The following is a 19,569-nucleotide window of genomic DNA, read 5'->3' as shown; positions in this document are numbered from 1 at the left end:
TCTGTAATACCCTACATGGGAAAAGAATCTGAAAAAGAGTGGCTATATGTATATCTATAACTGGTTCACTTTGATGTACACCTGAAACTAGCATAACATTGTAAATCAACTATACTCCAATAAAAATTTTTTTTAAAAAAAGAATGAAATAATACTATTAGCAGCAACATGGATGGACCTGGAGAGTATCATACTAAGTGAAGTAAGTCAGAGAGAGAAAGACAAATATCATATGATACTGCTTATATGTGGAATCTAAAAGAAAAAATGATACAAACAAACTTATTTACAAAACAGAAACAGACTCACAGACATAGAGAACAAACTTATGGTTACCGGGGGCAGGGGGAGGGTGGGGGGGAGGGGGAGAGGGACAGACTGGGAGTTTGGGATTGATATGTACACACTGCTATATTTAAAATAGATAACCAATAAGGACCTACTGTACAGCATAGGGAACTCTGCTCAATACTCTGTGATAATCTAAATGGGAAAAGAATTTGAAAAAGAATAGATACATGTCTATGTATAACTGAATCACTCTGCTGTACACTTGAAACTAACACAACATTGTTAATCAACTATACTCTAATATAAAATAAAAATTTTTTTAAAAAAAGAAGGAAAAATTTTAAAGATGTAAAAGTTAGCCCCCTTTTGGAGAGCTATCAAAAAAGTGTCTCAAAACAGTCTCCTGACCACTCCTTTCTCTCCAAGTATATACTGTCTTCCACAGGATTCTCTGACAAGTCTGCTTCATCCTGGGATTCCTCATGATCAATATGACAGAATGAAGAGAAGGGTAGGCAGCCATGAGTGTCTCAGAGATGAAAAGAGCAGTAAGATCAGCAGGAAAAGACTTGGAGGTGATGGAGAAGGGGCTGGCCAGGATGTAAACTATGTAAAGTATAAGGAAACAGCCCAAGGACTTCAGGACAGTGATGTGAGCCTTGGCCTGAGCATCTCTCCTGCCGGCTGTATGGACATTCATCTTCCTGTGGTGTCTACACAAAGAGACAATCAGCATCCCAGAGGAAATAAGCAACACCATGAAAGGCATTATACTTCCTGTATTGAGCCATAATATATACAGATAGTGCCAGTTTGAATGGGGGTATAAAATGCTGCTGTTTCCTTGGGAAGGATCGGAGAACTCTAAGCTACCATGGACTATAAGTAACAAACTGATCATGAAGTACACCAGAAGACACCAGTGACTCAGGCAACAGGCCCTCTGCTTCAGCCACAAGTAGACAGGGTGTTCAAAGGTCATGATCTTCCTGCAGTAGAAGACACTGAGAAAAGTGGCAAACCACAGGCTGGTCTGGCTTACTAAGACCCAGAAGACACTGAGATAGCGAAGCCAATGGCTGCTCTGGAAAAGTGGAAACAGAAATGAAATTGAGCTATTTGTAGTGAGGTGAATGGACCTAGAGTCTGTCATACAGAGTGAAATAAGTCAGAAAGAGAAAAACAAATACCGTATGCTAACATATATATATGGAATCTAAAAAAAAAAAAATGGTCATGAAGAACCTAGGGGCAAGATGGGAATAAAGACATAGACCTACTAGAGAATGGACTTGAGGATATGGGGAGGGGGAAGGGTAAGCTGGGACAAAGTGAGAGAGTGGCATGGACATATATAAACTACCAAACGTAAAATAGCTAGCTAGTGGGAAGCAGCCGCATAGCACAGGGAGATCAGCTCGGTGCTTTGTGACCACCTAGAGGGGTGGGATAGGGAGGGTGGGAGGGAGGGAGACGCAAGAGGGAAGAGATAAGGGGACATATGTATATGTATAACTGATTCACTTTGTTAGAAAACAGAAACTAACACACCATTGTAAAGCAATTATACTCCAATAAAGATGTTAAAAAAAAAATACCTGAGACAAATAACAATGAAAATACAACCATATAAAATCTATGGGATGCAGCAACAGCAGTCCTAAGAGGGAAGTTCACAGCAATACAGGCCTTTCTCAAAAAACAAGAAAAAAGTCTCAAATAACCTAACCTACCACCTAAAAGAATTAGAAAAAGAAGAACAAACAAAACCTAAAGTCAGCAGAAGGAATAAAATCATGAAGATAAGAGAGGAAATAAATACAATACAGATTTTTAAAAATAGGAAAAGAAACAATTAAACCAAGAGCTTATTTTTTGAAAGGATAAACAAAATTGACAAAGCTCTGGCCAGGCTTTCCAAGAAGAAAAGAGAGAGGACCCAAATAAACAAAATAAGAAATGAAAGAGGAAAAATAACTGACACTGCAGAAATACAAAAAAACCGTAAGAGAATACTATAAACAATTAATTATATGCCAACAAACTGGACAACCTAGAAGAAATGGACAAGCTTCTAGAAACACAGAGCCCACCTAAACTGAATCAAGAAGAAATAGATAATTTGAACAGACTGATCACTAGAAGTGAAATAGAAATCTGTAATTAAAAAAAAAAAAAAATCTCCCAGCAAACAAAAGTCCAGGACCAGATGGCTTCACTGGGGAATTCTAAAAAACATACAAAGAAGAACTTAACGCCAATCCTTCTCAATCTCTTTCAAAAGACTGAAGAAGAGGGAACACTCCCAAAGTCATTCTATGAAGCCACCATCACCCTGATACCAAAACCAGACAAAGACACTGCCAAAAAAGAAAATTACACGTTAATATCTTTGATGAATATAGATGCAAAAATTCTCAACAAAATATTAGCAAACCGAATCCAACAACACATAAAAACATGATGAAGTCGGATTCATCCCAGGGTCACAAGGATGGTTCAACATACGCAAATCAATTAATGTGATATACCACATCAACAAAAGAAAAGACAAAAACCACATGACCATCTCAATAGACACAGAAAAAGCATTTGATAAAATTCAACATCCATTCATGATAAAAACTCTTACCAAAGTGGGTAGAGAGGGAACTTATCTCTACATAATAAAAGCTATTTATGGCAAATAGATAACCAACATAATACTCACAGGTGAAAAGCTGAAAGCCTTCCCACTAAAATCTGGAAAACAAAAGGATGCCTAGTCTCACCACTCATATTCAACATAGTATTGGAAGTCCTAGCCACAGTAATCAGACAAGAAAAAGAAATAAAAGGTACCCAAATTGGAAGGGAAGAGGTAAAACTGTCATTATATGTAGATGACATGATACTATATATAGAAAACCCAAAGGACTCCACACAAAAACTATTAGAACTGATACACAAATTCAGCAAGATAGCAGGATACAAGATTAAAATACAGAAATTGGTTGCATTTCTTTACACCAATAATGAAATATCAGAAAGGGAAAGTAAAAGAAAAAAATCCCTTTTAAAATCACATCAAAAAAATACTTAGGAATAACCTGACCAAGGAGATGAAAGACATATGCTGAGAACTATAAAACACTGATAAAGGAAACTGAAGATGATTCAAAGAAATGGAAAGATATCCCAGGCTCTTGGATTGGAATAATTAATATTGCTTAAATGGCCATACTACCCAAAGCAATCTATGGATTTAATGCAATCACTATCAAATTACCCAAGACATTTTTCATAGAACTAGAACAAATAATACTAAAATTTATATGGAAACACAAAAGACCCAGAATTGCCAAAGTAATCCTGAGAAAAAAGAACAAAGCCGGAGGCATAACCGCCCCAAACTTTAGACAATACTACAAAGCTATGGTAATCAAAACATCATGGTACTGGCACAAAAACAGACATATGGATCAATGGAACAGAACAGAGAGTCCAGAAATAAACCCACACACCTATGGTCAATAAGCTTTGACAAAGGAGGCAAGAATATACAATGGAGAAAAGACAGTCTCTTCAGCAAGTGGTGTTGGGAAAGCTGGACAGCTACATGTAAATCAATGAAACACTCCCTCACACCATACACACACACACACACACACACACACACACACACACACAAACTCGAAAGGGCTTAAAGACTTAAAAATAAGACATGATGTCATAAAACTCCTAGAAGAGAACATAGGCAAAACATTATCTGACATAAATTATAGCAATGTTTTCTTAGGTCAGTCTCCCAAAGCAATAGAAATAAAAGCAAAAATAAACAAATGGGACCTTTCAAACATACAAGCTTTTGCACACCAAAGGAAAACATAAACAAAATGAAAAGACCCTTCAGCCTGGGGGAAAATATTTGCAAACAATGCGACTGACAAAGGCTTTATTTCCAAAATATACAAACAGCTCATACAGCTCAATATCAAAAAAACAAACAACCCAATAAAAAAATGGGCAGAAGATCTAAATAGACATTTCTCCAAAGAAGACATACAGATGGCCAATAGGCACATGAAAAGATGCTCAACACCGCCAATTATTAGAGGGCTGCAAATCAAAACTACAATGAGGTATCACCTCACACCTGTCAGAACAGACATCATCAAAAAGTCTACAAATAACAAATGCTAGGTAGGGTGTGGAGAAAAGGGATCCCTTGTACACCGTTCGTGGGAATGTAAGTTGCGCTGCCACTATGAAAAAAGTCTGGAGGTTCCTTAAACAACTAAAAATAGAGCTACCAGATGATCCAGCAATCTCACTCCTGGGCATATATCTGTAGAAAACTCTAATTCAAAAAGATACATGCACCCCAATGTTCATAGCAGCACTGTTTACAATAGCCAAGACACAGAAGCAACCTAAACATCCATCAACAGGTAAATGGATAAAGAAGACGTGGTGTATATATATACAATGGAATATTACTCAGCCATAAAAAAAGAATGAAATAATGTCCTTTGCAGCAACATGGATGAACCTAGAGATTATCATACTAAGTGAAATAAGTCAGACAAAGATAAATATCATATGATATCACTTATATGTGGAATCTAAAAACCGATACAAATGAACTTACTTACAAAATAGAAACAGACTCACAGACATAGAAAACAAACTTATGGTTACCAAAGGGGAAAGGTAGGGGAGGGATAAATTAGGAGTTTGGGATTATCAGATACACACTACTATGTATAAAACAGATAAACAACAAGGACCTACTGTATAGCACAGGGAACTATACTCAATATCTTGTAACAAACTATAATGGAAAAAAACCTGAAAAAGAATATATATACACCCACATATTATGTATGCTGATATATGGATATATATATATATGTTGATATATGGATATATATATGTATGTATCTGAATCACTTTGCTATATACCAGTAACTAACACAACATTGTAAATCAACTATACCTCAATTAAAAGAAAAAGTATTAAATGTTCCAAAAAAGAGGGGGAAACCCACTGTTGGGCAGTAGCCGACCCAATTCAGAGGTTGATATACCAAGCTGTTGGGTTCTCGGTAGCAGGAGGTACTATAATTAAGATGTGATCATGTTGGCTAGCAAGAACAACGAGTAAGCTGGCTCCATCTGAAGTTACTTCTGCAAGGGTCACTATGGGAAAAGTGTTAACAAAGTCCTTTCTCCCCCTGCATGAGAATTTGACCTTCAGTTAAATATAAATATCTTACGGAGACCTCCTGCTTCCTTGAGCATGATGGATGACTCTTAGGTGTGTATCCCTTGGCTCAACCCTGAGAGCTATGTCTATGAAATTATTACAAGAGAAATTGGATCCTTTGGGACATGAGGCTTTTATTTTAGGGCAGCTTCCACCCTTACCCAAATGTGGATCTCTTCTCCTTGCACCTGAACTGTATAACTGGCAGCAAGGACTCTGCAAAAGAAGATGGTCTGACACTTCCCTGTTGGTGAACTGGATCCTTGAACTATACCCATCTGAGTACACTGGTGCCAGAGTGGCCTAAGACAGTCTTGTAAGTCTGACTATTTACTGGAAGCCAAGAAGACCCACTTGTGGGTGTGCTGCAGCTGTGAGTCCAAACTCCACTACCTGGCAGATCTGTAGGGAAAGTTTCAGGGCAAATAGTCAAAGCAAAAGGGTGACTTAGTTTATTTGATGAAGGCTTTAAATAATGAGATCAGTCACGGATCAATAGGAATTACAAACTTTGAATTGTTTTCAAAAGAGTACCACTATTGCTTAGGAGGAACAAAGAAGAAAACTTTTATTTCTTGGACTTTTTTCAGTGCTTATTATGTTCCCAGCAGTGTACCAGGCATCACAAATCTCAGCTAATCTTTAAAACAGTTCTAGGAGGGAGATCTGGTTATTCCTACATACAGGTGAGGAAAATTAAGATCAAAGAGAGTAAGTGACTGGCAAGCGTCACAGAAAATCAGTGGTTAAGTTGGAACGTCTTTCTGAGACTGAGCTCTTTCCAGTACACTAGGCCGCCCCTCATTGGTTCATTCATTCAATAAATTGTTATTATCAGCCAGTCACTTATACGTTAGGTGCTGGGGAAACAAAGAAGAATCACCCACAGCACAACCTGCCTTCAAAGAACACACAGAATAGTGGGAGAGACAAATAGACTATTAGATCAGTGTATTAGGTGCTATAATAAGGAAGAACAAAGGGTACATTGGGAGTGTTCAGGAGGGGCTTTTAACACAACCTTGGATATTCACGAAAGGCTTCGTTAAGGAGACATATAAATTAACTCTTGAGGATGCAAAGGGGTTATCCAAGCAAAAGGCTAGAGTGGGAGGGAGAAGGATATTAGAACAGGGGGAGAACTCTACGTGAAGACTCAGAGGTGACAAAGATTGTGGTAAATTCAGAAAACAGAAGAATGGGGGGATGCAAGGAGAGGAAGAAGTGGTGAGAGATAAAACTGGAAAGATAAGTAAGAGACAGATCATGAAGTATCTACGCCATAGGTACAAATTTTGGACATAAATAATCATTACAGTAATTTGATCTAACATTTTAGGAAAACACACAGAATAAGTCCTTAACTTTATCTGAGAAAGTCAGAGAAAGTTTCCTGGAGGAGACAGGTCTTGAAGGATAAGAGAACTTAACAAAGCTGGCAAGTGAGAAAGGGAATTCTAGGCAAAGAAAGCAGCTTATGCAAGAGTGTAGCAGCTAGAAGAGTATGGCATATTTGGGAACTAAAGTAGTTCAAGGTTCTTTTGAAAAAGTAAGGAATTGGAAGATGAAACCAGATAGGAAAATAGGGGCCAAGTGATGAATGGCTTCTCATTCCAAGCTAAGGTATTTGGACTTTATCCAAAGCAATGGAGAGTCACTGCAGGATTTTAAGAGAGGAGCGCCATGATTGTATGTTCACTGTATGAAGCCCACATCCCAGTAACGTGGAAATGCTTTGCTGGACGGGGATGGAATTGGGAACAGGACACTAGTTAGAATCCTGCTGCAGTCACTCTGATGGGTTGAAAAGAGCAGAAAAAGAGACTGGGGGGCATTTGAGAGAAAAATGTTTAGAGTACAACCAAAGGGATCTAGTGACCAAATGAATATTAAAGCTGAAGAAGAAGGAAGAATCTGGGATGATTTCCAAAATTCTAGTGCACTTGAGAAAACACAACACTTAACATATCTTTTAAAAAGACAAGAAGCATAGGCTGAAATAGGATTAGACATTCAAGAGATTTTAGGTGGAAGGGAGCAAAGGAAGGTGAATAGAGTATTCAGACAGCAATGTAGGTCTGATACCTATAAAAAGGGAGGGAGAAGGAAGAAGAATTGGATAGGAAGAGCCCTAGACTGCAACACAGTTCCAAAAAAGGTTCACCCAAGCTGATGGAGAGTCCTTGGGCCAAAATTGCCTGTTGGAAGAGTCTCATGTCTCATTAGAACAGAGCTACCTTAGTACTCCACAGTCTCCATCACTGGCTGACAGCAACCTGCAGGAAGTGTGGAGCTCAGCAGCTGGAGCCCTCAGTCAACTTTGCTCCCCACAGCAGGAGAAGTGAGCAGTACATTTTCATGGCTGCCAGAAAAGGGAACTAGAGACAAAGATCACCTGTGCCAGAACCCTCTGGTGATAAGAGGATTCCTTTATCATATTTGAAGCATCTGTTTCAATGATGTAGACATGGAATACTCATTTCTGTGTCTTTATTACCCACTAGATGCAATGTTGTTGAAAATAAGAACTGATCTAGTACAGTGTTTAGTGCAGAGAGAATGTTATATAAATGTCTGTGGTATGAATGAATGAACTAGAATCAGGATAATCCAGAATCAAAATGGAGTAAGAGATTTATTTATTCCTGAAATATTACAGCAGCGTCCGACAGGTAGCCAGAACCCATCCCTTTCTCAAAGAGATCTGCCAGCTGAGCAGTAGGGGTTCAAACCTGAGCAACCAAGAAAACTTCAGAAATCATCCCTCTCTGTGGCTGTGAGTACCCTATTTGGCAACAGAGAGATACCCAAGCTAGACGGAACATGTCAAGAAAGTCTACTCATGAACATCTGATAATATATTTTTCAGGGTTAACCTGGAAATATTGCTCTGGTCATTGGGCGAGCTCCACCAAGTTACACGGACAATTTAATTATAGTGTGGGCAACAAAATTTACTCACTCTGCAAACTAAGATATGTAGAGAAAAAATAAGGTTCCTAATTTTGTCTAAAAGTATTAGAGTTTTTCTCCGGAGTCTCCACCTGTGGTTGAGAGAAGAGTTTAATCCAATGGGATAATGCAAAGAATATCTTCAGAAAAATGTTCATTTTCTACAGATTTAAAAATAAAAACCTCTGAGACATCCTCCCCATGCCATGCTTCTCTCCTTTAATTACGGTCCAGGTGTGTACGGGGAGAGGGTTGAGGTTAACTACACCACACTGATGGCAGAGAAGTGTCATGTCCTCTCCTTCAGTGTCCTCGTCTCCTTGGGCGTCCAGGGAGAGGCCTTGTCCCTTGGTTGCTGCTAGCCCTGCCGGCATTCAAGGCTGAGTCTGTGCCTGTGCTTTGCTCCTACTGACTGCAAACAGGGAGCTTTCAGCCCGTCCTCAAAGAGGAGGAAAACCAGGACTCTCACCTACCCTACTTGCAATCCCTTTTCTTTCTCCCTCTTCTCCTTCCCACCATCCCCTGGGGGCTGAAAACAGTAGGCTTTCCCTTATATCATGTCCCCTCATACCAACAGCAACAACAAATTTCATGGATTCAGTGTCATAAGAGTAGGACTCCAAGAGGTACATACTTCCAGCTCAACCCTTGATAGGTTAAAATACTAATAGCTAATATTTGTTATGCATTTACTATGCTTTAGTTGCTAAAACACTTTCTATACGTTTAATCCTCACACCAATCCCATGAAGGATGCCTATTCTATAGCAAAGGAAACTGTGAAGTCCAAGGAGGTTTAGTAACTTGCCAAAGATCATGCATCTAATAAGTGGTGGGGTCAGGATTTGAACCCAAATGTGTGATTCCAGAACTAACATTCTTAGCCACTACATTATACATTTTTCTAGTCCAGCAAAATGTAGAAATACCAGAAAATAATATACAAGCATCAGCAGCACTTGTTGGAGTTTATAAGGTCACTTTTGCTTTCTTAAAACAGAACTTCTTACAGATTATGAACAAATAACATTGACTTTCCTTTCCACTTATCCCAAATCAAGAAAATCACAAACACAACTTGCAGACCCTCTAGATAGCCCTGTTCATCAACAGTTGGGAAGTATCAGGGATATTGTATTGGTATAAGGTAAAGAGCATTGATAAGCACTGAAACTGTTTAAGAAATGTTGGAATGTAATTTTGGGGGGTTTTTGGTTTCGTCTGGTTTTTTTTCCATTCATAATCCTCCTGGGACCAAACTATGGTTCAATCCCATTAACTGTTAGGAGCTATGAACTCGGCCTAAGAGGTCAGAGAGCATCAAAAATGAGTAATTCCACGCGACATGGAACATAGGGGGCCCTGGTGGAAACTTGGAAGGTTTCAGGAGGTACTGCCATAAGTTGCTGTTGATTCCTGTGCTAAAGCCCCCCACAATACACCGAAGAACAGATGTGCGTGGCACAGACACGTGGCCTTAGGAACAAGCTCCAGCGTGTAACTGGACTCCAAATGCGGGGACAATTCTCATTCCCATACTTTGACCCTGGTCACAGTGGGGGAACCAAGCCATGCTCCGGTCCTTTGTGCATGAAACAACTAGATTTAAGAGTCTTAAGGGATTTAGCAACTAAAGTTAATTTACTGAAAGCAAAACAAACCAAACAAAATGGCCGCTTCCCGGGTTTCTCAAAACTGGGAGTGAGGCATTAGGCAGCTCTTCCCCATGGCCTGGGACTTGGTGAGGACCTGAAAACTTAAGTATTTTCCCTGGTAGATTCAGAAGACCATATCCTCTCCAAAATAGCTAAACTTCCCTTCAGTGTGCCTCCAGCAACAAGACTCCTTTCCTCGGCAACCCACCCACTACTCAGACCCATATCCCCACTCCCACCCCAGACTTTGATTAAGGGCAGTCCACATATTGATGAAGTCACATAACAAAGTCTCAGCTTTTCCATGTGTCACCTCCAAATTTCTCTGAAAGTGGAAACAGGGGAGGGGTTGGGAATGCCACACCTATGAATCTGATTTCATTTACTCCCAGGGAAGGAAACTCTGCACTCAGCCAATTGGACTACCACAACAGGCTCCCTATCAGGAAATTCTACATTTTCCATCCATATTCCAGGCTCCAGTGGAATGAACAGTAGTGGTAACCTGAGCAAGTTTACTGCACCACATCTGAATCTATTACATCAGGGTAGGATTTAATGGAGCCTCAGCAGAAATTCCTTAGTCAGAGGAGGAGTCCTTCAGAAGTTAGCCAAAGGCACCAGGAAACAAACAACAGCCAAGCCAAAATCTCTAGTAAAATGTTATGTTCAATTAAAAGAGAAGAAAATCCCCACACCCAAAGCAGAAGGCAGAATCAGGAACTCAGGTAAGGGCTAAGGAACCAGAAAGTCAGGGCTAGGTAGAGAAGCTGTCAAAGTGACAGGAAGTAGGAACAAGTGTTCAGAGTGGGTGAGGATGAATCCAAGAGCAGGATTTAGGGTGAACACAGCAGACACCAACTGAGACAGCATGGTTATTCCACGGCTAAACTTCCCTGTGCTGAAAAGAAGCACAGATATTTTTATTAATTACAGAAGTACTCGTTTCAGAATCCTTCTTCTTTAGTGAATTATGAATGAATATTAAATCATTCTTATAAGTTTCAACAGATACCTTTTTGAAAGAGAATTTTAAGTTATGTCAGGATTAGGAATTCTCCTAGCAGCCCTGAGAGGCATGTATCAATTTGAAAGCAAACAATACAGACCAAAAGACATTTTATTCCTATAATTTTGAAAATGAATATATAAATCAGAACAACCTGAGAATTCATTTTTGGTTACATATGACAAAATGCCAAGTAATGTGGTGATCTTTCATGCTATGTCAGAATGTAATTCCTTCATAAAATAACAACAATAATAATAATAGCAGTATTTATTGATTATGTACTCCATGTGGGACTCTAAGCAGTTTTCATGTGTTAACTCACTCATTCCTTCCAACAACCTATCAAGAAAATACTATTACTATTCCCATTTTACAAATGAGGAAAGTGAAATAGAGAGAGGTTAAGAAACTTCCCCAAGGTCACCCAGTTTGGGCAGGGTCAGGATTTGAACCCAGGCCGGCTGGTCCACATTCTTAGCCCCAAAACCTGAGAGCCCCATTAGTGATAGAAGTCCAGATTCAGAATTGCCATGTGTCCTAAATATGTTTACAAGTTTGAGATCTCAAGCAACAACATTCTCATGGACTTGTCAGCACTGTTCGGTGACAGGAAGGAAATCAATGCCTACATAATTTTATTAAAATAAAAGTGATTACACTTAACAAAAACTGCTTTTTTTTTTTTTTATAAAACTCTGAAATTTTAAAAGTAGATATGCATCTTGGTTAATTAAACAAACCAAAAAACTGTTTGGATTTTTGCCCAGTCTAAAAAATTAAAAATGACTTGAAAATCTACTTTAGCAAAATGATAAAGGAATGCAAAGGACAACTGAAATTGAAGTAAAATGACTTAACCACCAGACTGGATTAGAACCTAGTATCCAAGCGTCTTGATTTTCATTCCACTGTTTGTCATTACACAATGGATTTGTGGAAACTGGTCACTTGTGGGAATTGCTGTTGCCACACAATTCACGGTCTGTTACACTAACAGCTTCACCTACTGCATGCTGACACAATACACTGAGCTGAAATGACGGCACACATTGTCTCATGAATCTCTAAAACCCCGTGAGGTCAGTATCACAGTCCGCATTTTTAAAAGGGGGAAGAGAGGTAATTAAAGTAACTCAACTAAGGCCAAAAAGTCTTGGAAAATGGACAGAACCAGAATTCAAACCCAAGTCTGTGGGACTGCAATGCTTTTACTCTTTCCCCTCTAGATCACTACATTGCTATCAGTATAAACTTTAAGTTAAAGTTAATAATCAGCCCATTATGTTGAGCTGATAGTTATTAAAATACAACTCCATGTCTACATAGTGAGTGTTTTACCACACTGACACTTCCCAAAGACTATTTCACCCTCTCCAAAACAACCATACAGGGGCTTCCCTGGTGGCACAGTGGTTAAGAATCGGCCTGACAATGCAGGGGACACAGGTTCGAGCCCTGGTCTGGGAAGATCCCACATGCCGCGGAGCAACTAAGCCCGTGTGCCACAACTACTGAGCCTGCACCCTAGAGCCCGTGAGCCGCAACTACTGAAGCCCACATGCCACAACTACTGAAGCCCCCGCGCCTACAGCCCGTGCTCTGCAACAAGAGAAGCCACCGCAATGAGAAGCCTGTGCACCGCAACGAAGAGTAGCCCCCACCTGCCACAACTAGAGAAAGCCTGCACGCAGCAACCAAGAACCAATGCTGCCAAAAATAAAATAAATAAATTTAAAAAACAACAACAACAACAACAACCATACAAGGAGAAGCCATGAGAAGTGTCCCCGAGTGGGACAGAACGAAGCAGTAGTGTCTCTCCTACTGATGTGACAGAAGTGGTACCACGGGAGGGTCAGGAAGAGCCCTGTAATCCTGAGCCAGGTCTAAGGACTCCTAGGCTCCCTCCTGTGCCCGCAGATGCTCTATGGAAAAACGGGTTCCTTGGATCCAGGCTTCAGATGACCAGGCTCACACCAAAGCATCTCCATGAACATCTGCTTCAGCCTATTATTTCCCAGAATGAGAATATATGAGCGGCCAGCAGGATATAACATTGTAATTACTTCTCCAGTCATCATAATCACCTCAGTTGCTGGTAGAAATAACTGGATGTCAAAATTGAAAATATAAGAAAGTAAAGTAGGAAAAGAGGAAGGAAAGGATGATTTTGATGGCCCTCCTGTGGGCCTCAGTACTTGGATCTCTGGAGCTGGTAAAGTTTTGCTGCATCTGCTGCATATGCCTCCCCAGGGAGAGGATGAGCAGAAAGTAGGAAGCTAGAGATACAATTAAGGGAGGGAGGTCCCACAGAGTCCCAAGAACATGGATCAGTTTATATTCATTTCTTTTCTTTCTAAAGGGTTCAGTCACATTCCCCATTCCATCAATTCCACTGAGAACAGAATAGATCTTAAATTCATGGATCAGAGAGACGGCACTGCTACATGATAAGAGCAGGGTACTCAACAGCATCCATACAACCAACCTGGAAACTCTCCACTTGAGCCACAGGAACGTAGGATGGGAGAAAATGGCGACTTTCAGGCAGTAGAAGACACTGAGACAGGTGGAAAGCCAAATACTCAGATGGTTTGTAAATGTCCAGAAAATATCAATAATTTGCATGATTGCAAATTATTCATCGTGGAGTTTGGAAGAGAACACCATTAGAACACCATCAATCAAGAGAATCCACAGCAAAACAATCCTGGAGAGACCCAGGTTAGTGATGATGAAGTCAGACAAAGAGGTTCTCTTGTTCTTGAACCAGCTGCTACCATTGACCAACCCGTGAAACTATTCCCCAGCATTCCCAGAATGAACTGAGTGGCAGTCAGAACCAGAAACCCGCACTCAGTGAGTCCCAGCATGTCAGCTATTAGGCAGACCTGATCTTCGTTCTTTCTGTTGATGAACACTCTCTTGCTAACTTGAAATCTCTGTTAATCACCTCTACCTGCTGCTTCTCTGTACCTGTCTCTTGTCTCTGCCCAATTTAGTCTGTTGTGGAGCACAATTTAGCACACCCTCTCTGCTCTTTCAGGTTAGTCTGTCCTCTTCAGAGACGACATGGATTGTCACATTCCATCTATGATCTAAACTCAGAAGCTCTTTGCCAAAATGCAAATAGAGTAGTGTCCAGTGTCACACGGAGAAGGAAGAGATCTGAGTCACAAAGAAGACGCAGGATTTGGACTCAGTTTCAAAGGCAGAAGGGTTCTGAGCCACCCAGAATGGAAAGGTGTGTCACCAGAAGGGTCGCACAGAATCACTCAGAAGAGTGAGAAGTCTTACTCTTCAGGAGGGAGGACTCAGGGACACATACAAAAGGGCGAAATATCAGAATTCCACTATAAGGCACTATCACAGTCACCCTGGAGGGAGGTTTACATTCATAAAATAGAAAAGGTTCAGTGTCAATGGTCCTGGATTAGAATTAAAAAGTATGCCTCTTAGAGTATGCCTTACATGAAGGGGCTACAAGCTCTTCCCTAGTGAGCCATAGCATCAGAAATTCTTAACTACCTGAATATTTAATGATAACAATAATGAAGTAACATATGAGCTACTCAAAGTATGGATTTTTTCAGAGGGAAGACCACTGTATTGACATGTCAGTGATAGTTCAGGCTGACAGAAAACACACACAGACACTCTCTGTCAACCAAAACAGTGCCTTACAGATTTTGACTATAACCAATAGTAATACTAGTAATACTTTTTTTTTTTTTTAATTTATTTATTTTTTATTTTATGGCTGTGTTGGGTCTTCGTTTCTGTGCAAGGGCTTTCTCTAGTTGTGGCAAGCGGGGGCCACTCTTCATCACGGTGCGCGGGCCTCTCACTATCACGGCCTCTCTTGTTGCGGAGCACAGGCTCCAGATGCGCAGGCTCAGTAATTGTGGCTCACGGGCCCAGTTGCTCCGTGGCATGTGGGATCTTCCCAGACCAGGGCTCGAACCCGTGTCCCCTGCATTGGCAGGCAGATTCTCAACCACTGCGCCACCAGGGAAGCCCAATACTTTTTATATTGTCTTATATTTATATATATATAAAACATACATATGTGTGTATATATACATATACACCCAATCTAAATATTGGGTTGGCCAAAAAGTTCGTTCGGGTTTTCATAAGATGTCATGAAAAACCCAAACGAAATTTTTGGCCAACCCAATATATGTATGTAATACTGGAACACAAAGGTTTCACAAAACCATATTTCCCTTTCTACATGTGTGGCATTCTGATATTTTCTATCCTATTCTATTTCTTTCAATGCTGCTTGTAGATCACAAACTTGATTTTACAACCTACCAACGAGTTGTTACAAATACTGTTTGAAAACACTGATCTGAAGGGTAAAGAAAGAAATCCATGCCATCAAGATACAAAACAGAGAGTTCAGCAACATTATCTAGTAACAGACTGAGGGATACATGCCAAGGAGCTACTCACCTGAGCTAGTGAACCTCACCAGTCTTGGCATTATGTGGTGTACGCTACGGTTACAGAGCGTCGTAGAGACACTCAGGCATTAAGTCCTCCTTCATTACCCTCAGCTTTCTCAGCCTAACTTGACAACCTGGCCCAAATGCTTCCTTAACTCCATGCTACAGAATTAGAATAAGGCCAGTTCCCAGCTGTCCCTGGGAGTCTTGTAACAGAACCTCAGACCAGTCGTAGGGCTGATCCTGCAACCTACCACCGACCCTGTTCAGTTTTTTTCTCAGGGCCTCAGTTCTATAGATTCAGATTTTTGTCATTATAACACCTTTTACCTCCCCTCATAAGAAGAAATACACTGATAAGATTCCTCTACCCATGCATTAGAATTATCCATGATGAAAAAGTTTAGAATATACAACATATCAGAATGCATTTCACTTACCATTTCAGTTCAATCATACTTTTTTACTACCCCTATTATTTTTACCCCTTCCAAAATTAGAACTTGTACCTTTCTTAAGTTGTTATTGAGCAATTTAGGGTTAACTGTCATTTTTCTCTCTCATGTTTTGATTCTTTCCGAGGACAGTGTGTTTCCATGTACACCACATTAGCTGGTGACCAGAGTTCAATTTCCCAAATGACTTTTGTTGAATATCATCATTATCACTGCTATTATTCCATCAGGTACCAGTGATATGAATTATGAGCCCATAGTTATAACCATTCTCATCTCTTAACATAAATACTAAAACCATCATACTATAACTAACACCACAGCATTAGTAATGGTTGCTTCCAAAATGTATGTTGGCCATGGTCAACCAAATAACCACATATACTCCAAGTCCAATTCTATTAAGCCTGCAGTTTGTCGGAGGGATCAATACTAGAGCTGTGATATTGTGGCATCCCAGGCTGCAGACATCTAGAAAAACTACTTAGAGATCATGTACCTGCTTTCCTTCATTCTTTTTTTTTTTAACATCTTTATTAGAGTATAATTGCTTTACAATGGTGTGTTAGTTTCTGCTTTATAACAAAGTGAATCAGCTATACATATACATATATCCCCATATCTCCTCCCTCTTGCGTCTCCCTCCCACCCTCCTTATCCCACCCCTCTAGGTGGTCACAAAGCACTGAGCTGATCTCCCTGTGCTATGTGGCTGCTTCCCACTAGCTATCTGTTTTACATTTAGTAGTGTATATATGTCCATGAGTAAAAGACCAAAGTAAGTATATAGGTGAGGGCCTTGGCAGAAAATAATCTGCATAAACTGGATAATTCTAGAAGAGTTTTAAAAAGGGATTCTTTACAAAACGATGGACAGAGTACAGGGAAGCCATAAACAGATAGTGCAGTACCTCAGGGCTAGGAACAGTGGGGCACCATACCATGATACCACTCAGAGAGAGAGAGAGAGAGAGACCTGTGTGGAGGGGACCTCCTGACCGTAGCTGAGATTTTTCAGTTGGGAGACCCTGAAGAGAGTGAGCTGAGAGAATACACTTCAAAACACAGATCAGCAGACTAACAAGGCATTCTGAGATCATCTTCCACTCCTTCATTATTCTTGACACTTTCTCCACAAGGACTTAGACATCATGGTCCAGGTCTTTGCATCATTCCCGCTTCTGATACTAATCTGCATGACAATTGTGTTGATAAACGTCAGGAGTACACTCAGACTGACATCAAGACAAGTCATAGATAATATCCATTTATACCAATCAAAGTTCAGTAATCTGAAGAACACAGAAGGAAATCAGTAGAGTTGAGTGTACACATCAGAGAGATCAGCAATATATATAAAATGATAAGTGGTATGCAGCCTTCCAAGTCCCTTAAAGTCCTGACCTGGAGAATGCACAATGGCCAGTAATAAGTCTAAGTGAGCATCTTATCAGGATCCTAAAGGCCCACCCTCAAACTATATATGCATAAATACATTCTGTATGTGGCTAACAAGGATGATTTTCCATTTCCATTGCCTCCACCGTGGTCCAAGCTACCATGATCTCTCATATGAACTGCTCAATGGCCTCCTAACCCATTTCGCTACTTCTAATCTTTTCTCCCACAATACATTCTCCATACAGCCACAAGAATGATCCTGTTAAAGTGTAAATTAGATCATTCCACTCCACTACTTAAAACACTTCACTGGCTTCCCAGTGCAACTGCACAAAATATAACTCCTCATAGTATACTGTATACTGAGAATCTCTTCTAAATATCCTTCTGCATGCAACAGAATTCAAGATAAATTTTATAATATCACATGGTCTGAGTTAAGGAATAGGCTTTACTGGAGTCAGAGAAAACTTCCGTATCAACAACAGAAATGAAAGCATGGTTCCTCCTCATCCTCCTATGACTACACAGAGGGACCTGGGCACTGTTAGGTTAGCAGTATACATCTGTACGCCAATGGAGATACTTCATCCTCTCTATTGGTCTCACTTCTTGTAACAAAAGTGTGAAAGCAACTTTGTCAGTAGGAAAATAAACAGTCTGCCTAATGCCAGAAAATCTGGATTTGGGAAGCCAGCTATTACAGGAGTTGTCTAGGAAGGCCAGCTGACCAACACCTGGGGACCTTAGATGTTCTAGTTCCCAGTGTTAGAAAGAGAAAGTCATCAGTTCTGTGGGAATTGAGCTTATGTGAAACACATAAGTGCTTCACATAAGTGAAAGAAGTGAAAGAAAGATAAACAGGTTATCTTTTCCCAGATAACCTGTTGTCCAGGCAACCTAGACTGAACTCCTAGGGTTATTTTTGGATGACTTTCATCTTTGCAGTATAAATTTCTTATAAGAAGAGTGTTCATATTTCCCAGTTTGTCCAGGACAATTATGGTTAGGTGCCTGTTGCTCCGAGTAATTTGTTAATAATGTACCCTTTTGGTGTTTTACTCACTGAATACCATCTGGCCCTAAGCTCAGTCCTTGGAACATAGTAGAACCTCAATAAATATATATGGAATAAATAAATTTTCCAGAAGTTTCACTTTTGTTTTTATCTCAAGTTTTAGATTCACTTTCTAATATCACTGGATTTCAGGAAAAACAATGGAAAATAAATGAACTAGAAATTAAATCTTATTTCTGTACTGCCACTCATTCATCTAACACTTGAGCATCTACTACGTGACAGGAAGTGTACCAGGTGCACGAAATCATGGACTAGAAAGCAAGAGAGACATATCTACCAAAAAATTATGTAACGATATGACCAATGCTTTAAGAGATAGATATAAAATATACATATTTGCACAGAGAAGTGACCAAATTCTGCCTGGAATAGTCACAGGCTTGAAAGAGGAGATAACATTTGAGATATGTTTTTTAAAATAAATGGGAGTTCACCTGGCAGGCAAGGTAAAGAAATGGGAATTCGATGCACTACCGAAATAGATGATGATTTATCCACCAACATACCCACAGACTATCCAAGCAATAATAAACATACATAATACTTAATTACATGCTATGCACTGTTTTAAGGTAGCTAGAGTAAGTCACTTAATTTTCAACACATGAGGTGAGTTCTATTATTGTCCCCATTTTTAAAGAGGAGGAAACTAAGGCTCAGAGATTCTCATAGAGCTAGTAATCAGTACAGCAAGGATTCTGACCCAGGCACTCTGGCTTCAGAATCCACTGCCTTAACTAAAGACCTCAAAAATCACCTATTGATGACACCTCAATAAATACAAGAAAAAAATGGGGCCTTTAGCAGTAATGTTATGTCAGAGACAAGATCTTAGATCCCCTCTCTTTTAGATCACACTGCATCATCTGCTCTGGTTCCTAATGATCCCTATAAACTCTCAAACCATGGGCTGCACCTCAAACCAACAGGTGTTTTATTGAGAACCCTCTGGGTCCCATTCTCTTCCTTTAACATTACTCCTCATTTATCTGTATAACACATTTTATCAATTAGGGATCT

The 19,569-nt window shown here is 39.9% G+C and overlaps 1 protein-coding gene and 1 pseudogene across 2 annotated transcripts; both read right to left on the bottom strand.

Annotated features, from left to right (window-relative positions):
• Window positions 1-646: 646 nt before the first annotated feature.
• Window positions 647-1,444, bottom strand: TAS2R5 (taste 2 receptor member 5; the record flags this gene model as incomplete). The annotated part of the gene is made up of 1 exon (XM_082473910.1): window positions 647-1,444. The coding sequence occupies one exon, from the start codon at window positions 1,442-1,444 to the stop codon at window positions 647-649; it is 798 nt and encodes a 265-aa protein (XP_082330036.1).
• Window positions 1,445-3,360: 1,916 nt separating this feature from the next.
• LOC309666151 (taste receptor type 2 member 3-like) lies at window positions 3,361-14,879 on the bottom strand (annotated as a pseudogene). The gene is made up of 2 exons (XR_014268474.1): window positions 12,905-14,879; window positions 3,361-12,529 (listed from the first exon to the last, which is right to left on the bottom strand). The product of XR_014268474.1 is annotated as a taste receptor type 2 member 3-like (transcript).
• Between the last annotated feature and the right edge of the window lie 4,690 nt (window positions 14,880-19,569).

Source organism: Balaenoptera physalus (assembly GCF_965194825.1).
Source record: "Balaenoptera physalus genome assembly, chromosome: 8".
Classification (NCBI taxonomy): domain Eukaryota; kingdom Metazoa; phylum Chordata; class Mammalia; order Artiodactyla; family Balaenopteridae; genus Balaenoptera; species Balaenoptera physalus.
This window is presented reverse-complemented; position numbering and strand designations above follow the sequence as displayed.